This window comes from Macaca fascicularis, chromosome 6 (genome assembly GCF_037993035.2).
Source record: "Macaca fascicularis isolate 582-1 chromosome 6, T2T-MFA8v1.1".
NCBI classification, from domain to species: domain Eukaryota; kingdom Metazoa; phylum Chordata; class Mammalia; order Primates; family Cercopithecidae; genus Macaca; species Macaca fascicularis.
In genome coordinates this window covers 85,274,960-85,296,993 of record NC_088380.1, presented here as the reverse complement: position 1 = coordinate 85,296,993, position 22,034 = coordinate 85,274,960, and the positions used below count along the sequence as shown (strand labels likewise).

Below are 22,034 nucleotides of genomic sequence, written 5' to 3'. Positions count from 1 at the left end.
TGGTGAATGTGCTATATGTACTTGAAAAGAATGTGTTGCTTATAGTCAATGAAGTATTCTGCAGATGTCAGTTAGCCTAAATTGTTTCATAGCATTGTTCAAGTCTTCTGTATTATTATTATTATTGTTATTATTAGTAGTATTATTTTGAGATGGAGTCTTGAACTGTCTCCCAGGCTGGAGTACAGTGGTACGATCTTGGCTCCCTGCAGCTTCTGCCTCCCGGGTTCAAGTGATTCTTTTGCCTCAGCCTCCCGAATAGCTGGGATTACAGGTGTGCACCACCACACCCAGCTAATTTTTGTATTTTTAGTAGAGACGGGGTTTCACCATGTTGGCCAGGCTGGTCTTGAACTCCTGACCTCAGGTGATCCATTCACCTCAGCCTCCCAAAGTGCTGGGATTACAGGTGTGAGCCACTGTGCCCTGCCAGGATTCTTAACTCTTCCTGATGTTGTGACCCTTTTATCATTATGAAGTGTACCTTTTTATCTCTGGTTTTTGTTTTGAAATCTACTCTGTCTGATATTAATTTAGCCGGACAAGCTTTCTTTGGATTAGTGTTTTCCCCCCATCATTTTTCTTTTAACCTGTCTTATTGTATATGTAAGTGGGTTTCTTATAAACAAAATATATTTGGATGCTACTTTTTTATTTATTCTAACAATCTCTGCCTTCTACCTGGAATATTTAAACTGTTTACCTTAGATTATCTATATGGCAGAGTTGAAATCTATCATCTGGCTATTTGTCTTCTATTTCTTTCATCTGTTCTTTGTTTCTTCCTGTCCCCATCTTTTCCTGCATTTTTTAGAGTGGAGTAATTTTTAGTAATCCATTTTATCTCCACTGTTGGTGTTTTCACTATACATATTTGTTTTGGTTTTAGTGCTTTTCTCAGGTTTGCAATATGACTACTTAACTTATCTGAGACTATCTTCAAATAATATAATATCCCTTTGAGTATAGAGTAATACCCTTATAACAGTATACACACTTCCCTTCCCATGTCCCAGCCTTTGTGTTATTGTCATACCTTTTACATGCACATATGTAGGAGGTAAACCCTATAATACATAGTTATTATTTATGTTTTAAACAGTCAACCATCTTTTTAAAAGAATAAAAATGAAAAGAATGTATTTTATATATATATATACACCCACATATTTGCCATTTCTGTGTTCTTTATTCTTTTGTGTATTGTGTGTCTCCAGATTTCTCCCTAGTGTCATTTTCCTTCTGTCTGAAGATATTCCTTTAGCATTTTTCTTTTCAGCTTTTGTGTAAAAATGTCTTTGTTTCATCTTCGTATTTAAAAGATGTTCATATTCAGTAGGTATAGAATTCTAGCCTGGCAGCAGAATTATGTAAATTATGATATGACTTGGGTTTTTTGAGCTGCTGGATCTATGGATTTATAGTTTCTAAGAAATGTGGATTTTTTTCAGCTATTTTATCTTCAAACTTTTTTCCTGTCTTTTGTGCTCTCTCTCCTTTTGGACTTTAGAGTTTTAGACTTCTTGTTAATGTTCCACAGGTCACTGATACTGTTCTTTTTTTTTTTCTTTCAGTCTTCCTTTCTCTTCATGCTACATTCTGTGTAGCTTCTTTTGTCATCTTCAGCTTCACTGACTTTTTCCCCTGCATTAACTAAACTGCTCTTAATCTTATCTGGTTTGTTTTTTATTTCAGATGTTATATATTTTTTTATCTTAGAAAGTCCCACTTTGTTTTTTTTATATTTTCCATTCTTTCCTTACTATTTTCATCTTTTTCTCTATGTTGGAAGTCAGCAAACTATGGTCTATAGACCTGTTTTATGAATAAAAATTTTTTGAAGCACAGCTATACCCATTCATTTATGTTTTGTCTGTGTTGCTATCACAGTACATTGGCAGAGTTGAGTAGTGGCAGTAGAGTCCATGTGACCACAAAACTTAAAATATTTACTATCTGGTCTTATCCTTTAAGAAGATGTTGCTGACTCCTGTTCCAAATCTCTGAGTTCATGGTGCCTATATTTAATTGTTGTTTTAATATCTTTTGTTGTCATTCCATCATTTCTGTTATCTGTTGTTTTATTTATATTACCTTTCACCTAATAATTTTCTTGCATCTAATAATTTGTATTCGATGCGAGCATTGTGAATTTTATATTGTTTAGTGCCGGCTTGTGTTATATTTCTTTAAAAAGAGTGTCAGACTTTTCCTGGCAGGAAGATGTTGTTACTTGCAGATTGGTTTGAGCTTTTAAAGATCTGTTTTAAACTCTTCTATGGAAGATTTAGAATACTCTACTCTACAGCTACTTTAGACCCTCTTCTAGGTTGGGATCTTCTGTTATCTCTGTGAAGGGGTTCTATATTCAGTGAAATCTGGCTGGAGAGAACTCAAAAGATCCCCAGCTGTGTGTGAGTTTGGAATTGTCCATGTTACAGTTTCCCAGGAATTGATTGTTCCTCAGAAGCTGTTCTTGTCTGGCCTTGCGGGGTTTCACCCTGTATATAGTCCAGTTAGTATCAACTCAAAGACTCACATTCATATTTCTGGAATTCTTTCTTTTTTTTAGCTTACTTCTCTGGTACTCTACCCCACAAATTTTAGCTCCATTCAATTTAGCAGAGTTAGGTTTTCCTTCCCTAACCTAACTGTAAATCACCTTTAGCCTGAGAACCTGGGAACGCAGTGCTCCTCTCATTGTTTTTCCCGCCTTGGGGATCACAGTCCTGTGTTGCCTATTTTTGTAGGTGGGAAAATAGATGCTTCCTATATTTTGTCCAGTTTTCTAGTTGTTTTCACAGAATGTAATTCCAATCTTACCTAATCTCTTATAACACAATGAAATTCTCCCTGGCATATGTTTTTGAAACATTTGGTTATCACATATAACTAAGTTAACTGTTCTAGTAGAAGATAGTGTTTAGAACTTATTTTAACACTCCAGAATTGTTGCTTTGTTTTTACTGTTAGATATTTTATTTTATTTTTCATTTGTCCATTTCTCTAAAAGCAGAAAGCTGTATGGGATTAAGGGTTGAGAGAGTTGGGAATAGATAGTTTAATTTTGGCTAATCACCATCTAGTTAATTTAGGATTTACCATGTAAATACTAATTTGCACTTTGAGTTGAGTGACTTAAAATGAGTCATAGATTATTGATTATTCTTTTTACATGGTGTACATGGTAAAGATACAGATACAGATATTCTTCATTGTTGACAACACAGTGCTGAGCTGTGCCTGAGATCACTCATTATTTTCAGAAGATAATATTACTCATCTGAAACATTTGGGAAAAGGTTTATTAGCCAGAATCTAAAGACAAGTCCCGGAGTTTACCAACACTTCTGCAAAGTACAATCCTGAGGACCAAGCTTCAGAGCTCTTCACACGGGGAAATCTAGCCCATTGTAGTATCAACATAAAGTGTCTCAGCTACCTTCTTATTACTCCTGAAAAATTAATCACAGAAACAAAGCTGTAAATACATGATGCAATTCTGTCCATGTTGGCTTGGTCCTAGGAAACCCTGAGAGTATGTTGCCTAGAGACATTTTAAAAAAGAAAAAAAGCTCTGAGAGTAAAGGCTAAAAAAAGTTATGGTACATTTCTCTGGTGGTTTTATAAGGCAGTCACCAATATCTTGTTTTCAAAAGCATATTTAGTAATAATGAAGTTTAAAAGAGCTTATCATATAATGTCAAATTTTTAAAAATTGGAATAGGCCAGGTGTGATGACTCACTCCTGTAATCCCAACACTTTGGGAGGCCGAGGTGGACGGATCATAAGGTCAAGAGGTTGAGACCATCCTGGCCAACATGGTGAAATCTTGTCTCTACTAAAAATACAAAAAATTAGCTGGGTGTAGTGCTGCATGCCTGTAGTCCCAGCTACGACGGAGGCTGAGGCAGGAGAATGGCTTGAACCCGGGAGGCGGAGCTTGCAGTGAGCCGAGGTGGTGCCACTGCACTCCAGCCTGGCGACAGAACAAGACTCTGTCTCAAAACAAAACAAAGCAAAATCAGAACATAAAACTGTAAATACATTACAATAATTTTATATACACATGCATATATGCACACATATTTCGTGTCATATGTATATATTATGAAATGTGTATATATATTATGTAATATGATATATGTGTATTATGCGATATGTATGTTTATGTATTATATATCATAAATAATATACATTTATATATCATATATATCATATACATTTATATATCATATATGATATGTCATATATGTTTATATATCATATATGTCATATACATTTATATGTCATATGTGATATGTCATATACATTTATATGTCATATATGTCATATACATTTATATGTCATATATGATATATAAATATAAAAAGCTAGAAGAAAATTCAGCTAAAATTTAATAATTATTATCTCTGGGTGATGGAATTACTGATAATATATACTCTGGATAGTCAGATTCCACAAATTTTACATGATAAATAATTTTTATAATCAGAAAAAGTTAATTGTCCAATGTTATAGAACATCATTGAAAGAATTCTATTGCTTAAAAATAAATTAAAATTCTGGTTTCATTTTTAAAATGAAAGAGAGTAATGGTGCATACATATGACTACATTTTGAATGCTGAAATCTGAACTGTTTCTGGATGGCCAAGAGTGTATTTATTTATCTTTTTTTTCATTGTAGATCAGTATCAAGGTCATGGTACAGGACATGCTCACTGGCATTGAGAAGCTTGTTAGTGTGGCTTTCTCCACATTTGTAGCCAAACCAGTTGGAAAAGAAAAGGTAAATTTTGTATATGAAGATGTATCTAGCATGTAATTCAAGGACATAGTAACAATTGCATCAGAATGTTATAGAAAAAAATGACATTTCTTCTTTCCATGAGATATACTTTCCCAAGATTTGTTATTCACCAATATTTATTGTAAAAGTTACCATTCTGTGGTAACATCAGAGGAACAGGAACTTTAGAGAAAAGTACCTTAGAGAAAAGACAATATAGAAAGTTTGTAAAATACAAAAAAAAATCCACATTGTTTTAAATGATCTGAAGGTCCTATCAGTTTCTTTAAAATACTGCCTACTGGTTTAGTGCTTTTCATTTGTGGTCATATAACTCAAAATTGAGTTAAAATAAAATCTTTTTTAAAAAAATCAAGAGCAATTTAGCAAGCAGTTGCATGTTATAGATTAACCATTGTTAATACCTGAAGGAAAATTGTCAACATTGCTGAGTTATTGAAGTTTAAAAACAAGCTTCTGGGCATGTGGGGTGAAAACACCCTCCGAAGCGATCCTTTGGCCTGATGAGTGTGCCTCGCTGGCTGCCCGGCCACGACCCACATCCACTCATCTGGAGGCTGCTGGGGATTTGCTCCTTATAATTTCTTGGCATTTTTTTTTCAGTGTCAGGGTGCCTGGAGGAGGGTCCCATTTAGTCTAAACACTGTGATAATTCAATCTAGAATATGAGTCTTTCACTCCAAGGATCATCCCAGAGCTAGACACAGTGGCTTCTCCTAGCCCTACTCTGAAGCAAGGAGAGGTCCTTCTCTGTCTCTTTGTCTGAAGCCTTCTTCAGACTGCCGCCCACTTTAAAGCCAGACAAATGTTTCCACTGTACCCAGGAGAAGTGGTGGCAGAACCACACTCACCAGCTCCTCTTCCTCATGTGAGCCAGGAGGCATAGAGATGGGCTAGGGCTGAGTTGGATCATCATAGTGCCAGTGGCAGGTGTCCCTGCAGAGCTTTGTACCCTGGGGCACTTCTCCCACTCTTAGTCTTTTGTTTTTGAGCAGAGTCTCACTCTGTCACCCAGGCTGGAGTGCAGTGGCACAGTCTCAGCTCACTGCAATCTCCACCTCCCAGGTTCAAGAGAGTCACCTGCCTCAGCCTCCCAAGTAGCTGGGATTACAGGCTCCTACCACCGTACCTGAATAATTTTTTTTTTTTTTTTGTATTTTTAGTAGAGATGGGGTTTCACCATGTTGGTCAGGCTGGTCTGCCCGCCTTGACCTCCCAAAGTTCTGAGGTGTGAGCCATGGCCCCTGGCCTCCACTCTCAGTTAACATTAAACACGTTGCAAGGCAAATTCATATTGCCCAAGGGTGTTGTTTTTCAAATGGAAGTTCATATCAGCTAATTCTGTTTGTTAAAATGAGGTTTTCTGGGCCATATCATGGACCTACTGAATTAGAATCACTAGCGTGGAATCTTGGAATCTGTACTTTGCCAAAGCATCCCACAGAGCCTGTGTTCACTAAAATCTGAGACACTGAGATAGTCTTCCCAACCATTCTGTTTTTCCTGACATCCCCACAAATCTCCAGACTCTTGGAAATGAGAGAATATGAGATGGGTGCAGGTGCCCGTATCTGAGAGCAAGTGACAAAGGAACGCACCTTGCCATCCCATTCCTTTGCATGGGGCAGCAGAGGAAGTCTGTCATTTTCCCCCTCCAGCCTCAGACTTCTCACTCCAACTTCATGGATGTGTGGAATAAGAATATAATAGTTGGCCGAGCATGGTAGCTCATGCCTGTAATCCCAGCACTTTGGGAGGCCGAGGTGGGTGGATCACCTAAGGTCAGGAGTTCAAGACCAGCCTGGCCAACATGCAGAATCCCTGCCCCGCCCTACTAAAAATACAAACATTAACTGGGCATGGTGGTGCATGCCTATAATTCCAGCTACTTGGGAGGCTGAGGCAGGAGAATCACTAGAACCCAGGAGGCAGAGGTTGCGGTGAGCCAAGATTGCGCCATTGCACTTCAGCCTGGGCAGCAAGTGCAAAACTCCGTCCCTAAAAAAGAAAAAAAGAATAGAATAGTAACACTTCAGTCCAATCTCTCTTGAGACTGGAGAACTGGTTTCTGAAAGTGGAAAGTCAGATCCATTATGGTGCTAGCATAATTGGTTGGTTCAGATAACCTTAATTGTAAAGCACCTTTCCAGACTAACTTATTTCCTACTTGCTAATATGCTGGTTCAGTAGCTCATCACAAAGAGATCCATGAAAAATCAGTGGTTTGGTTTGAACCCATAGGACTACCTGAATCACTGTTCACAGTGAGTTTATTTTAGGATGAAATTGGTTCAAAGCGTAATGTAGGCTGATTAAAAAACAAAAAAGAAATTGGCAATGATTAACCAGACTTAGTTCAACAATTGCACAGGCCAGATCATTGAAGGGACGTGCAAGACTCCACAGGGTACACTCATGCAAAGCCTTACTAAGCTAAAGCAGATGGTGCGGCGGGAGAAAGCAAGCACAGGCCAGCCTCAGAGAGGGCCGAGGCCTCCAGGCACAGCCATGCCTCGGGGGCCTTAGTCACACAAGATGTACTTCTGCGGAATAGGAATCACCAAAACATACGCAAGGTATCTTGGTTTCAGGAGAACCAACACACAAGTTTACCAAGCAGTCTTGTATACCCTGCTAGTCACACAACTGACACAACACTACAAAAATTGTTAAACCAGGCTGGGTGCAGTGTCTCACACTTATAATTACAGTGCTTTGGGAGGCTGAGAAGGAAAGATTGCTTGAGGCCAGGAGTTTGAGACCAGCCTGGGCAACATAGTGAGCCCTCATCTCTACAAAAAATAAAAATAAAAATAAGTTAGACAGGCATAGTGACACTTGCCTGCAGTCCTACTGGGAGGATCCCTTGAGCCAGGATTTTGAGGTTACAGGAAGCTATGATTACACCACTGTGCTCCAGATTACACACTGTACAACAGAGTTTCAAAAAAAAAAAAAAAAAGGAGTTAAACCAGTGCATGCCATCAATCTACACACTCCTAACCAAACTCCACAAGGTAGTCCAGGAGAGTTTTGGACTTTAAGCAGCATATTATAAATCACCAGCTTATTTTTTTTTCTTTTTTTTTTGAGATGGAGTCTCACTCTGTCTCCCAGGCTGGAGTGCACTGGCATGATCTTGGCTCACTGCAACCTCCTTTTCCTGGGTTCAAGCGATTCTTGTGCCTCAGCCTCCTAAGTAACTGGGATTACAGATGCGTTCCACCATACCCTGTTACTTTTTGTATTTTTAGTAGAGACAGTGTTTCACTATGTTGTCCAGGTGCAGTGGCTCACACCTATAATCTTGAACACCTGACCTCAAGTGACTTGCCCGCCTCAGCCCCCGCAAAGTGCTGGGATTACAGGTGTGAGCCCCCACACCCAGGGATCACTAGCTTATTTCATCCTTATCTTGGTCAAGGGTCAGTACCAGACTTTGAGTATCTTGGAAATAAGCATGGAGCTACCCCAGTCTAGCTTCAAGGTGACCCTTCCTTCTACGCACAGGGTCAGCAGAGGACATTTATGTAAGAATTTGAGCTCTTGGTTCTGTTGCCTCATATTTCCAGGTTTCTGGAGGTTGGTGAAAGCTTTATTCCCACATATTGATTCTTTTGTTTTGCTTGTTAGATAATGTTTTCACCATGTAATGAAATTTCCAAATTGGGAATACCTCATGGTCTAAGATAGCTTTCTCTAGAACATCTTTATTCCCTCTCTTTGCTTTCTTAATTTTGCAAAAGACAGGAAACATTTAGATTTCAGTGGAGTCAAAGTCTCCCTCCTCATTCATTGATTTGAATAATTTCTTATTTTGTAGTTCTGTTGAAAAATTTTAAAAATCAGGGGAAATTAATAGAGAGAACTTTTTAAAACACATATCTTGTTGCATGAAGAAATAAGCCTGTGTTGATTTTTTTAGTTTAAAAATAATTTAAGAAAAAATTTAGTCATAACATGTTTAGTGAAAACACTCATAAAAGTTCTATTTACTTGAGTTAGAGAACCATGTAGCATATCATTTGTTTTTGCAAAATTCATGCTGTGCTTTTATAATTTAACAAGGCAATAAAAGATAAATGCTTTTCTTTCTCTAGATTCATTTAAAACCAGTCACACTTCTAACTGAACAAGATCATGTGGAACATAATCTGGCTGCTGAGAGAAGGAAAGTTCGATTACAACATGAAGATACCTTTAACAATTTAATGAAGGAAAGTAGCAAGTTTGATGGTCAGTAAATCCACTTATAAGAACTTTAATTCTATGACTGTGACAGGCAAAGGAGCCTTTTCTTAGAGCACACTTATTTTCACCTTATTATTACCATTCAATCCTGATGACACTAGGTATCTTTTCCAACAAACCTGGTGACTAGAGAAGGAAGGGCCTAGCCATTGAGAATGTAACTGCTGACACCTAACGCCTCTTTAAATTGGAAGATCTCCAGGAGAGGAGATGGGGAAAAAGAGTGACAGGGACCAGGCAGTCATTAGTAAGCATGTGTTCGCTAATGATGGCTGAATGAAGGGTTGATGACAATGCCGTACTTTGACACGGTGCTTCGTGGCTCACTAAGCGGTTTCTCATCCACAGTTTCATAGGAGCTGCATGTAATCTCAACAGAGCAGGAAGCTGCAACTCTGAGCAGGAAAGAAACTTGCTAAAGATCATATGGGATATGAGCGGAGGCTGTAAGATCCCGCTCCTGTTGCCTGGTGCTTTCCACAATCACCCTGTGTTTTATGAGCCACACTTCCTTCGTTCCCTGGCAGTGATTTCCTGGGCTCTTTGATGCCTCCTGGAGCCAGACTGGTGGGGAAAGGCAGAGCACCGCCCCTGCCCGTCCTCTGCCCTTTCTTTTTGTCTGACCCCATCTTCTGAAGCCCCAGGGGATGCCAGTGGAGGGCACAATGAGGGAGGGGAGGAAGTGGAGTGAGCCTGCCCAGGCCCCACAGGCTGACTGCTGCCAGGAGGGCAGAAGGTTCAGCACCCCTTGGCTCCAAAGGAAGGCACAGGAAGAAGAGGAAGGAAAGCAGAGGACAAGAACATGTCAGAATAAGGATGTCAAAAGAGAAGGAGAAAGAGTGCATAGAAATGCCAGAGGAAAGAGAGAGGTAGCAGCCAGTGTAGCAGAAGTGCAGGGCCTTTATTCTGCCCCAGGTGATGTCCTGGGACCACCCCACAGAAGACTTCGGGTTAAAAAAGAGATTTTTCAAAGGTTTCTACTCATTGCTGACCTTTCAAAGGGCAATACCCATTACCAACTTTGTTTGTTTTTTTTTTATTTTTCTTTGAGACAGAGTTTCGCTCTTGTTGCCCAGGCTGGAGTGCAATGGTGCGAACTTGGCTTACTACAACTTCTGCCTCCCAGTTTCAAGCAATTTTCCTGCCTCAACCTCCCTAGTAGCTGGGATTACAGGTGCCTGCCACCATGCCCAGCTAATTTTGTATTTTTAGTAGAGACAGGGTTTCGCCACGTTGACCAGGCTGGTCTTGAACTCCTGACCTCAGGTGATCCGCCCACCTCAGCCTCCCAAAGTGCTGGGATTATAGACATGAGCCACTGTGTCCAGCCCAGATCAAATTATTTTTAAGGAAATGAAGACTTCATCATTAAATGACGGTGTTAAGAGGAGCAAGTCTCTGTTTGTAAAGCTGGTCTCAGCACCAAAATACATTTCAAATGCATTTTGCTCAAGTAATGAAATAGCTGAACCGAGAGAACAACCCTGAGGCAGATGAGACAACCATTAATAAAAACCAAAACCTGCTGTCGCCTCATCCCTAAAATCCCAAGGAAGAATGAAATGACAGATAAAATACTTACTAATGAGCAAACCCGTACTATGCATGACAAGTAAATCTCTTAGGACATCTTAGAAAAACTCAAGCATTTAACACAGTTTTTAATAAGTATATGCAGTTCCCCTAGTTTCACTGGTCTTCCTTTCTGCAGTTATGTCTTTTAAGAAAAGCTTTCTGTCCTCGTTGAAATTACACTACCTGAGTTCATAAGGAGAAAGGAGAAATAAGTCACTAAACAACCAGAAGTCTGACTGACAATGTCAAAATACAGTTCTTCTTTGTTTTCTTTTTTCTTTTTTTTTTTTGAAATGGGATCTCACTCTATCACCCAGGCTGGAGTGCAGCGGCACAATCTCAGCTCACTGCAACCTCTGCCTCCCAGGTTCACGCGATTCTCCTGCCTCAGCCTCCAGAGTAGCTGGGACTACAGGCATGCACCACCACACCCAGCTAATTTTTGTGTTTTTAGTAGAGACGAGTTTTCACCACATTGGCCAGGCTGGTCTTGAGCTCCTGACCTCAGGTGATCCACCCGCCTTGGCTTCCCAAAGTGCTGGGATTACAGGTGTGAGTCACCGCACCCGGCAAGAAACAGTTCTTTTGAAATCTGTGCATGTTTATCCAGAGATTCTTACAAGAACTGCTTCCATCCTCTCCAAGTCATCCCTCATCTGAATTACATGTCTCAAGGTCATTCTCCACCCTTTTACCAGGAACTCTCTAGATCAAGCTGCTGCCCACCAGGAAGAGGGTGACCCTGTGATGCGTGAGGTGCTGGCCAGTCTGCCCCGCTGCCTGCTGGATGGAGTGTGTGTGTGTGCTGGTGGATAAAATCACTCATAGTCATTTAGGTGGAAGGACTCCTTCCCTCTCAGCAGAAAGGAAAGACTACCAACTGACTGGTAGTTCTTCCCAACAATTCTGTATGAAATGCCTGTCATGTGCCAGGAACCTGTTTGCCACTAGAGGTATAAAGATGAAAAATGCAGGGTCTTTGCTCTTGAGAAACTTGTAGTTTAGTGCTGGAGACAGACATATTTAATACTTTCTAAGTAATATAGTAAGTGAACAGAGAGCTGTAGACTCTAAGTAATGTGGGAGCCCAGAGGAAGTGCCCTTGGGGCTTCACGAGATACTTGCTGGACAAGGGGCTATGAGAAGAAAGTTGGGAAGGCGAGGAAGCATGCAGCAGTGAGGGTGAAGACGCGGAGGCATGAACCAGGGCGCTGTGTGCTGAGAAGCCACCAACACAAGAGTATTGCTAGAGAGAAAACGCAAGGTAGAGGGAGGCGGGAGAGGAAGAAGGTCGGATTGTGTCACGGAGGCTCCCTGGGCCATGCTGAGAAGCTTGTTCTTTCTTCTGTTCTTGATGGGAGCCATTGAAGGATTTTGAGCAGGGTTGGGGCATGACTGGGTTTGCACTTAATATGGTCACTCTGGCTAGAGGGAGAGAGACCAAGGGAGAGGTGAGGGGTGCCTAAACCAGGCAGTAATAGCGGGGAGAGACAGGAGGGAAAGAGTTTAAAAATATACGCGAGGTCACACCAACAAAATAGGGTCACTGATTGGCTGTGGGGAGAAGAGCGAGGAAGAAGGAGCATAGGCTGACTCCTGGGTGTCTGCTTGGAGCAGTTGGTTAGCAGTTGTGCCCTGAACTGAGATCATGGATCTGAGGGGCAGGGAAGGGCAACTTTTAGGAGGTAGATGATGAGTTCAGTTTTAGGCATATGGAGTCTGACGTGCCTGTGGACATCCAAAAGGAAGAGACCACAGCTGGGGAGACTCCATCTGAGAGACAGCCGCTTAAAGAAGTAGTTCAAATGAAGACAGCCTGCAGCGCACAGCGTGCTGGGCCAAGAATGGAACCTGCGGAGCACAGGCATCTAAGAGAGGATCCAGGAAGACAAACCTACCAAGGAGACCTGGAGGGATTAATCAGAGGGCTGCAGGGAGAGCTGGAGAGAGCAGTGTCACATGCCAAGGAAGTAGAGTTACAAGAAGAAATAGTGGTCAACTGCGTTCCAGGAAGTGAGGAATAAAACCTGTCTGCTGGACTGGGAATCAGGAAGGCATTGGTGACATCGGCAAGTGTGGAGTTAGAAGAAGTGTGGGAGACATTTGGATATCCTTAATTATTTAGAGGAATAATGGGATGAGGGACAGTTTACCATAACCTTTATGTCATATGCACAGGCCCAAGTAAACACTTCTATCACCAGCCTTGTTAGAAGCACGTGTACAAGGATGCGGGGGGTGGGGAGGGAAGTAGAGCTGTGAGTCTCCTGGCCCCGACAGCCCGAGTGTCATCTGTTGCAGGACATGTGGACAGTGAGGGACACAGTGGCCATCGCAGCTCTTAGAGCCGCTTGGCTAGTTCAGAGCCTTTGCTTTTGTGGGAAACTGATGCATTGTGTCCCACAGCAGCACTAGCATGTGGCAGGACCTCACTTCCCTCAAGGTGTTTTCCTTCACTCTAGCCATCTGAGGTGGAGCTTGCTCCTCTCTGACCTCTGGACCCAGCCCCACAGGAAGCAGGAGGCTTCCATCGGCCCACTCATCCCAAGCCATCCACCCTGGAGAGAGCTGCCTCCTTCCACCGGACTTACTCCTAAAGGCGAATTGCTAGGATCTGGGCCTATGCATTGCCTCATCTTCCTCTCATAGTCAGTGGTTGCCCCAGCACAAAGCTGCTCTTTTTATTTTCTGATCCAGTACTTTTCTTATCCAGTTCTGTAAGCAAGTCCTCTGACTTTGCAGAATGATCCTTCTGCTCTCTGTCTTCGTGAGCTCAATCATTTTGATTTTTAGATGCCACAAATAGGTGAGAACATGCGATGTTTGTCTTTCTGTGCATACTTCTTTTGCTTGACATAATGACCTCAGTTCCATCCATGTTGTTGCAAATGACAGGATCTCCTTCTGTGTTATGCTGAATAGTACTGTAACAGGTCTATAACCAAAACCTCTGACTTTGCTTTTCTCAGCTTGCTGAGGCAATGTCAATAATAAACAAAACGAGGGCCAGGCGCAGTGGCTCAAGCCTGTAATCCCAGTACTTTGGGAGGCCGAGACGGGTGGATCACGAGGTCAGGAGATCGAGTCCATCCTGGCTAACACGGTGAAACCCCGTCTCTACTAAAAAATACCAAAAAACTAGCCGGGCGTGGTGGCGGGCGCCTGTAGTCCCAGCTACTCGGGAGGCTGAGGCAGGAGAATGGCATGAACCCGGGAGGCGGAGCTTGCAGTGAGCTGAGATCTGGCCACTGCACTCCAGCCTGGGCGACACAGCAAGACTCTGTCTCAAAAAAAAAAAAAAAAAAAGAATAATAAACAAAACGAGAACTGTAAATGGGAATAATAAAGGTACTTACATAATGGGTTTATGGGAGCATTAAATGAGTTAATATAGAAAGTGTCAGGCATGCAGAACGTGCTATCATTTGTATTATTGTTTGAGAGGTCCCCACCACAGGAGGAATTAGAGCCAACAGTTAAAGACAGATACTTCACAGGAACTTTGCTGTGAAGGATGAAAGAAATAGCCTGGAGCTACAGGAGACCCTCAAAGTCAATGGGCATTGTTTTTCAGGCTAGGAGAAATTTGGTCATGGTTCCAGGCTGATCAAGATGACTGATGAGGCCTGGCGGTGGCTCATGCCTATAATCTCAGCACTTTGGGAGGCCGAGGTAGGCAGATCACTTGACATCAGGAGTTCGAGACCATGGTGAAACCCTGTCTCTGCTAAAAACACAAAACTTAGCTGGGCATGGTGGTGCACTCCTGTAATCCCAGCTACTCAGGAGGCTGAGGCAAGAGAATTGCTTGAACCCAAGAGGCAGAGTTTACAGTGAACCGAGATCGCACCACTGCAGTCCAGCCTAGGCCACAGAGCCAGATTCCGACTCAAAAAACAAAACAAAACAAAACAAAAACAAACAAACAAAAAAACCCCAGATAATTGATAATAATTATTGAGGAAGAAGTTAATTATAAGAGGAAGAGATGGCCGGGCGCGGTGGCTCAAGCCTGTAATCCCAGCACTTTGGGAGGCCGAGACGGGCGGATCACAAGGTCAGGAGATCGAGACCATCCTGGCTAACACGGTGAAACCCCGTCTCTACTAAAAAATACAAAAACTAGCCGGGCGAGGTGGCGGACGCCTGTAGTCCCAGCTACTCAGGAGGCTGAGGCAGGAGAATGGCGTGAACCCGGGAGGCGGAGCTTGCAGTGAGCTGAGATCCGGCCACTGCACTCCAGTCTGGGCGACACAGGGAGACTCTGTCTCAACAACAAAAAAAAAAGAGGAAGAGATAATTCATGTCAAATCTGCACTTTAGACCCTGGGAAATTGTTGTCATGTTTTTGTCTTGGAGGAATAGGGATCTCTGCTACCCTGAGCTCCGTTGCGAGGGTTCGTCTATTGGGAAGGGTTGCTAGGATGGTGACTGAAGCTGTCTTCACACCCCCCTCAAGGTAACATGAGCCAGGTAAACATGGGTGGCTGCACTGGCTTCTTCTGGTATTGTACAAGTTGCACTAATAAGTGAAATCAGCAGCAGACAATTTGTCTGCACAACACTAACAGTACTTTGAGTACTGGAGATTGTCTAAATTAGTAACAGGCACACATGACAGTCATTCAAATACAGAGATAAAACGATTGCAATTGACTTGCGTTTCAGTGTGTTACAAAGTTAGCCAGATTAGATCTACATCTACATGTCTAGTTCAATTTCAAATTATAGATTTGTTTCAAAGTCTTCTTTTATCACCTGCTTTGTTTAATCTGCCCTAATTTAGATTATTCTACATCCTTTCACATAAAACAACTTTTAACCTAATTCCATTGATCTGATTTCGTTTTGGAAAATTTTACTAACTTCCATGCCAGCAAAGGTGCCAGAGAACTTAAAAGCAAGTCATCTTAAAGAATGTAAGAGCCAGACTCTGACATTTAAAGCTGTTGTGTAGTGTGTGATTTCTCCACCTGCTGCTCCTTAGATCTGATGGAGTTGGTTTTTGACAGGACAGTGTGTGTTCTAAAAGAAGAGAACCAGATCATCTCTGTTCTTGTACCATGTTGTTAGAAAAGCAGGGGTTTGCACTGGTTATAAATATCAAACATAAAAGATTGGAATATTTTTCAAGATGTTGTACGATGGAAATGTATATTATTAGAACAGTGAGAACATTGAATCCAGATCATATCCTTTCAGAAGAAAATAAAACAGATGAGATTAGTTTTGTAAAAGCAGGATATTTCTGGGATGTGTGTAAGCACGCACATCTCAGAAATACTACTGGATCATTATTTGCAAGCTTGACATATAGGGGAAAAATTTAAAATTTGAAAGCATTTTAATTATAATTTTTGAGTAAGAAAATCAGATCTTAAGAGCATTATCCTGGTTAATTTTCTGGATATGCAGAAAGAAAACTAGGGCTAGCATGACCTTAATTCAGGTCAAAGTTCCTGATCTACAAATGTAGACTGAATGTAAAGTTGTCAAAGCAGGATGATGACACAGTACTTTAAGAACATCCAAAGCCAGCAGAAAGGGTCAGGTCTGTTTACTTAGCCCAAACCGGAACTGTGAACCTGAATTGCTCCCTGAACCTGGGAAAACCCTATTTTTTCATTGGTTGTAAACTAACTCCAAATAAGCAAACTTCTGCACCAAAGTCATCTAACTCAATATATTTCTGCATACATATCATAGCTGATGCTGATGCATGTATAACCTCACCTAGCACCTCCCTCTACAGGTTCCAGTATTTACTGTATGTGTTTTCTCTAGGAAGTATGTGGTTTCTCTTTAAAGTTGTCCTTCAGAAAAGAAGGAGCTGCTTTATATTTGAGTCTTTACAATGTCTCTCATAAGGCCTTCTCTTAATTTTTTTAGTTTATAATTATTTAAAAACTATTTTTAAAGAGATAGTACATGCACAGGGTAAAAAATGCAAAATGCATAAAAAGGCATATAATTAAAAAGTAAGTCTGCCTACCATCACACGTCCCACCTTCAGAGACCATCACTATCACACACAGTTCAGTTTTTGTGGGTACATAGTAGGTGTATATATTTATGGAATACATGAAATATTGTAATGCAAGCATACAAATGTGCAATAATCACATCATGTAAAATGGGGTATCCACTCCTTCAAGTGTGACAAACAATTCAATGATACTCGTTATTTTTAAATACATAATTAAATTATTATTGACTATAGTCACCCTGTTGTACCGTCAAATACTAGGTCTTATTCATTCTTTCTAACTATATTTTTGTACCCATTAACCATCCCTACCCTCCCACTAGCCTTCCTAGCCTCTCATAAGCATGCTTCTGCTATCTCCATGAGTTCAATTGTTTTGATTTTTAGCTCCCACAAATAAGTAAAAACATGCGATGTTTGTCTTTCTGTGCCTTATTTCACTTATACTGATCTCCAGTTCCATCCATGTTGTTGCGGATGACAGGATCTCATTTTTTTATGGCTGAATAGTATTCTGTTGTGTATATGTATCACATGTTCTTTATTCATTCGTCTGTTGATAGACACTTAGGTTGCTTCCAAATTTTAGCTATTGTGAACAGGGCTGCAACAAACATGGATGTGCATATATCTCTTCAGTATTTCCTTTCTTTGGGTTGTGATCCCAGCAATGGGATTGCTGGATCTGATGGTAGTTCTGTTTTTAGTTTTTTGAGAAACCTCCAAACTGTTCTTTATAGGGGTTGTACTAATTTACATTCCCACCAACAGTGTATGAAGGTTCCCTTTTCTCCACATCCTCTCCAGCACTGGTTATTGCCTGTCTTTGGGATAAAAGGCATTTTTAACTGGGGTAAGATGATATCTCATTGTAGTTTTGATTTACATTTCTCTGATGATCAGTGATGTCGATACCTTTTTATATACCTGTTTGCCATTTGCAATGTCTTCTTTTGAGAAATGTCTATTCAAATCTTTGGCCCATTTTTTAATCAGGTTATTAGATTTTTTCCTACAGAGCTGTTTAAGCTCCTTATATATTCTGGTTATTAATTGCTTATCAGATGGATAACTTTCAAATATTTTCTCCCATTCTGTGGGTTGTCTCTTCACTTTGTTGATTCTTTTCTTTGCTGTGCAGAAGCTTTTTAACTTGATGTGATTCTGTTTGTTGATTTTTGCTTTGGTTGCCTGTGCTTGTGGGGTATTGCTCAATAAATTTTTGTCCAGATCAATGTCCTGGAGACTTTCCCTGATGTTTTCCTGTAATGGTTTTATAGTTTGAGGTCTTAGATTTAAGCCTTTAATCAATTTTGATTTGATTTTTGTGTATCATAGGAGATAGTGGCCTAGTTTCATTCTTCTGCATATGAGTATCCAGTTTTCCTAGCACCATTTATTGAAGAGATTGTCCTTTCCCCAATGTATGTTCTTGGCACCTTTGTCAAATATGAGTTCACTGTGGGTGTGTGAATCTGTTTCTGGGTTCCCAGTTCTAGTTCTAGTTCCATTGGTCTATGTGTCTGTTTTTATGCCAGTGCCATGCTGTTTTGCTTACTATAGCTCTGTAGCATAATTTGAAGTCAGGTAATTGTATTAATTTATTTTAAACAAAAAATGTACCGTTTGAGTAAGCAACATTAGCCTGAAAACAACCTCAATCAATACTAGTTTGGGATATATATAAAACATCTTCTAATAAAATCAATTTTAGAAAGAGAGAGAAATGGGAAGGGATTAAGATTGCATATTTCTTTTAAATATCACTTTAGAAAGTGATTCAATTTTGATTCTAGCAATATAGTGGATTCATTGTTGTGTAAAACCAAATATTTCTGGAAAAATATTTACAAACATCTTTGCAAGCACATCTCAGCTGGCAGAAAAATAAGAGAAAACTTTGAAGTCCAGAAATGGTGAGAAAACACAAATGCAGCACTGCAAGGAAGCATTGGGGCTGGCATTTGTTCTGGAGAACCTAGCAGGTGCCTGAAGACATAGAGCTTGTGTGTAATGGACCTACTTGGGCTCAGGAGACAAAACGAGGGGCCCATGTGAGGGAGAAGGTTGGATCAGGGAACCTTCCTTGGTGCTGGAACCTCCTAAAGGTGATTCCCTCAGTGAGTCAACTAGAAAAATCCCACCCTCCAGAGAACCTTAGCCTTAGGTAGAATGAGGAAAAAAAATATTTCCCTTTAAGAATTCAATCACAAGTGCATCCTCATGCAGATTTGGATCCTCAGAAGTCACATGACCTGTCTGGGCTAAAACAGAACAAGGAAACTTTAGTGTACAGTGGTGCTGTGTTGTAGGACCCCAGGTGATCTGCAACTGCAAATACAGCTCTTTTGTGAAGAAATGACTTTAAAGCCAGCTCTCAAGAATTTCTACAGAAAAAGATCTGAGCAATATGAGATCCTAGTGAGAAATCATAAGAGACAGAAATAAGCAAGGCAGCAAGATCTGGAAGTGACACCAGGCCCCACAAAGTCTGAACGAGGCCCACAAAGACAGCAGATAATGAATTTATCAAGTAAGATGAAGTAAGAGGCTTAATATGTTTTAAGAAATAAAAGAGTATCAAGAGTATAATGCAAGAACAAAAAAAAAATGATAACCTAGAAGGTTTAACAAAGACAGACAATTTCTATAAAAAAGAATATATAATAATTAAAATTTGAAACTTAGTGAATGAATGAAACAGCAGAGAAGACAGGGAACTGGAAGATAGATCTGATAGAGTTAACTAGAATGCAGCCCGATAGACAAAGAAATGGGAAATGTGTAAGGGAGGTTAGGAGATGTGGAGAATGGAGAGAAATGTCTAACATTCAAAAAAAATCTCCGGAAATGAGACAACCAATATTTGAAGCAAATGATATAAAGAGACATTTCATGAAGAGGTGACAAGAATGCTTAATATACATGTAAAAAGATGTTGGAACTCATTAGTAATCAGGAAAATGCAAATTATAACCAACATGAGATACTCTTCCACACCCACCAAACTGGAAATAGTTGAGTGTCTGATACTTCTAAGCAAAAATGGGGACCAGTGGGGACTCTCATCAACAGCAGACAGAAGTGTCAGTACAACTATTTTATTACCTAAAAATATTCTATTGAGAGTAAGGACTATGAATGTTAAGTAAATCAGCTAAGTTGTTTATTCATTCATTTCATTTAATAAATATTTATTAAGCACCTATGTTCAGGAATTATATGAGAATTTTAAAAATCCATAGTCCCTGCACCAAAAAGCTTAGGATCTAGTGGGTCACATAATAAAAGGGCACACAAATAACATAAAACTATAGCCATGAAAGAAAATCCTTCGGGAGATCCTGAAGGTGAGGCTGAGCTGTGGAGGTCAGAGAAGGCTCCCCTGAGGAAGTGATGACCAAGCAGGGGCCACAGAGTATGAGTGAAATAGAAGACACAGGTGGTGGTGGCCAGGGGGATTGCTGTAGACAGCAGGGATGTGACGAACGCCCTGTTGTTGAAGATAATACTTCCTCAGGAAGTGAAAAAAGACCAGTGTGGCTGGAGCAAAGGGCGAGGGAGAGTGAGGCCAGACCAGGAAGACAGGGCTTGCAGGCCGTGGGAAGGATTTGGGGTTTTATATGAAAACAATGGGTAGCTACTCACTTATTTTAAGCTGGGGACTGAAATGATCAATGGAAATAAGAAAAAATAAAAGAGACCATCAATTAATGATAAATCTAAAAATTATATTAGGAAGTGGAGTTAAGGGTTTCTGTGACTACACTTCCGGATCACCAGTGGAGACTGTGCTGAGAGCACCAACAGTTGCTGGGTGTATCTTCCCTCTCACACTGCAAGCTCAGCTCTGCCTCTGACAGTACAGCCAGGATGGTGCCCCAAGTTGTAAATCCTTTCCCCCTGGTGCCCAACAATAGCATGTGAGCTGGAAACCTAGCTGGTGGTTCACTTCATGATGCAAAAAGCATAATTGAATACATTTTACTGCTTTGCAGTCAGATTTCTCCATTGTTAAGAGTAAAAACCAATTTGTTAGTAAATGGAGCAGATATTCAAAAGAAGCAGAAAGGCTAGGCACGGTGGCTCACGCCTGTACTCCCAGCACTTTGGGAGGCCGAGGAGGGCGGATCACCTGAGGTCAGGAGTTCGAGACCAGCCTGGCCGACATGGTGAAAACCATCTCTACTAAAAATACAAAAATAAGCCAGGTATGCTGGTACGCACCTGTAATCCCAGCTCGGGAGGCTGAGGCAGAAGAATTTCTTGAACCTGGGATGCTGAGGTTGCAGTGAGCCAAGATTGCACCATTGCACTCCAGCCTAGATGACAGAGTGAGACTCCGTCTAAAAAAAAAAATGAAAGCAGAAGGATGTGAAGAAGTATAACAGAGTGTGTCTTTCCTGCTTGTGACTGCAATCATTACAAACAGTTTCCACAGCAGGCCATATTTCCATTCTAAAGGTAGTGTTTCAAGCTTTCTGGTGTCTCTGGTCCTTCGTAGCTCAGATTCCTTTATTTTTAACAACTTTATTGTGGTATAATTGACAAACAATGGCCCATATTTAAAGCATACAGTTTGATAAGTTTTGACGGAAGTTTACACCTGTGAAAACATCACCACAATCAAGATAATGACATATCCATCACCCCCAACATTTCTGCCCCTTCCTGTCCTGATCTGTCCCTACCCCACCACGAACAACTCAAGTTTCAGTGTAACCATTCTTTCCATCAAAATTCCAGTAGACTTATTTTATAGGCTAGAATACGATCTCTAAAGGCCCTTTCTGATGTTATCTTAACCCAATTCACTGCAAATATTCACCATTAAGAGTCACTCTGTAGAACCTGTCAATTTGCTCAGTCTTAAGCCTTTGAGAACACTTTAATTTTTCTATAAATCCCAGTTGAATGTGCTGCTGGGAAGGAAAAGCTGGAGCCCCAGGGCCTATGGTTCACTCCACCTTCATTAATGTTTACATCCACCTTTCAGATCTCCTTTTTGATGAAGAGGAAGGAGCGGTTTCCACAAGGGGCACCTCTGTTCAGAGCATTGAACTGGTCCTCCCACCCCACGCAAACCATCACGGAAATACATTTGGTGGCCAGATTATGGCTTGGATGGAGACGGTGGCTACTATTTCTGCAAGGTTCTTGGTTTTGACCTTCGGCATATGATTTTGGGACCAGTGAGGAGAAAATAGAAAGGGACTGAGATCCAGTTCTTGGGCTACTCAAGAAGTCAAGGAAAAGACTGAGGAAAATATTGCCTTTTATAATGATTTCTAAATCATTTACTTGCTTACTTTAGGATTAATCTGTCCTTTTGTTTGAAGGTGAATGTTTAAATATTTGGTTCAAAAATAAAAATGAGATGGCAGTTTTAATACTTTATTCTGAATTATG

At 40.8% G+C, this 22,034-nt stretch overlaps 1 protein-coding gene across 3 annotated transcripts in view; it reads left to right on the top strand.

Moving 5' to 3' along the window:
• Positions 1 to 22,034, top strand: part of ACOT12 (acyl-CoA thioesterase 12) — a 66,164-nt gene that overhangs the window by 26,058 nt on the left and 18,072 nt on the right. For all 3 annotated transcript variants that reach the window (XR_012413800.1, XM_015451651.4, XM_005557297.5), the window contains exons 4-6: positions 4,691 to 4,792; positions 8,914 to 9,049; positions 21,622 to 21,778. Coding sequence is in view for 2 of the 3 variants with exons in the window: in XM_015451651.4 (XP_015307137.1) it covers positions 4,691 to 4,792; positions 8,914 to 9,049; positions 21,622 to 21,778 (395 nt within the window). In the remaining variant the exon portion in view is untranslated. The remainder of the gene's footprint in view (positions 1 to 4,690; positions 4,793 to 8,913; positions 9,050 to 21,621; positions 21,779 to 22,034) is intronic.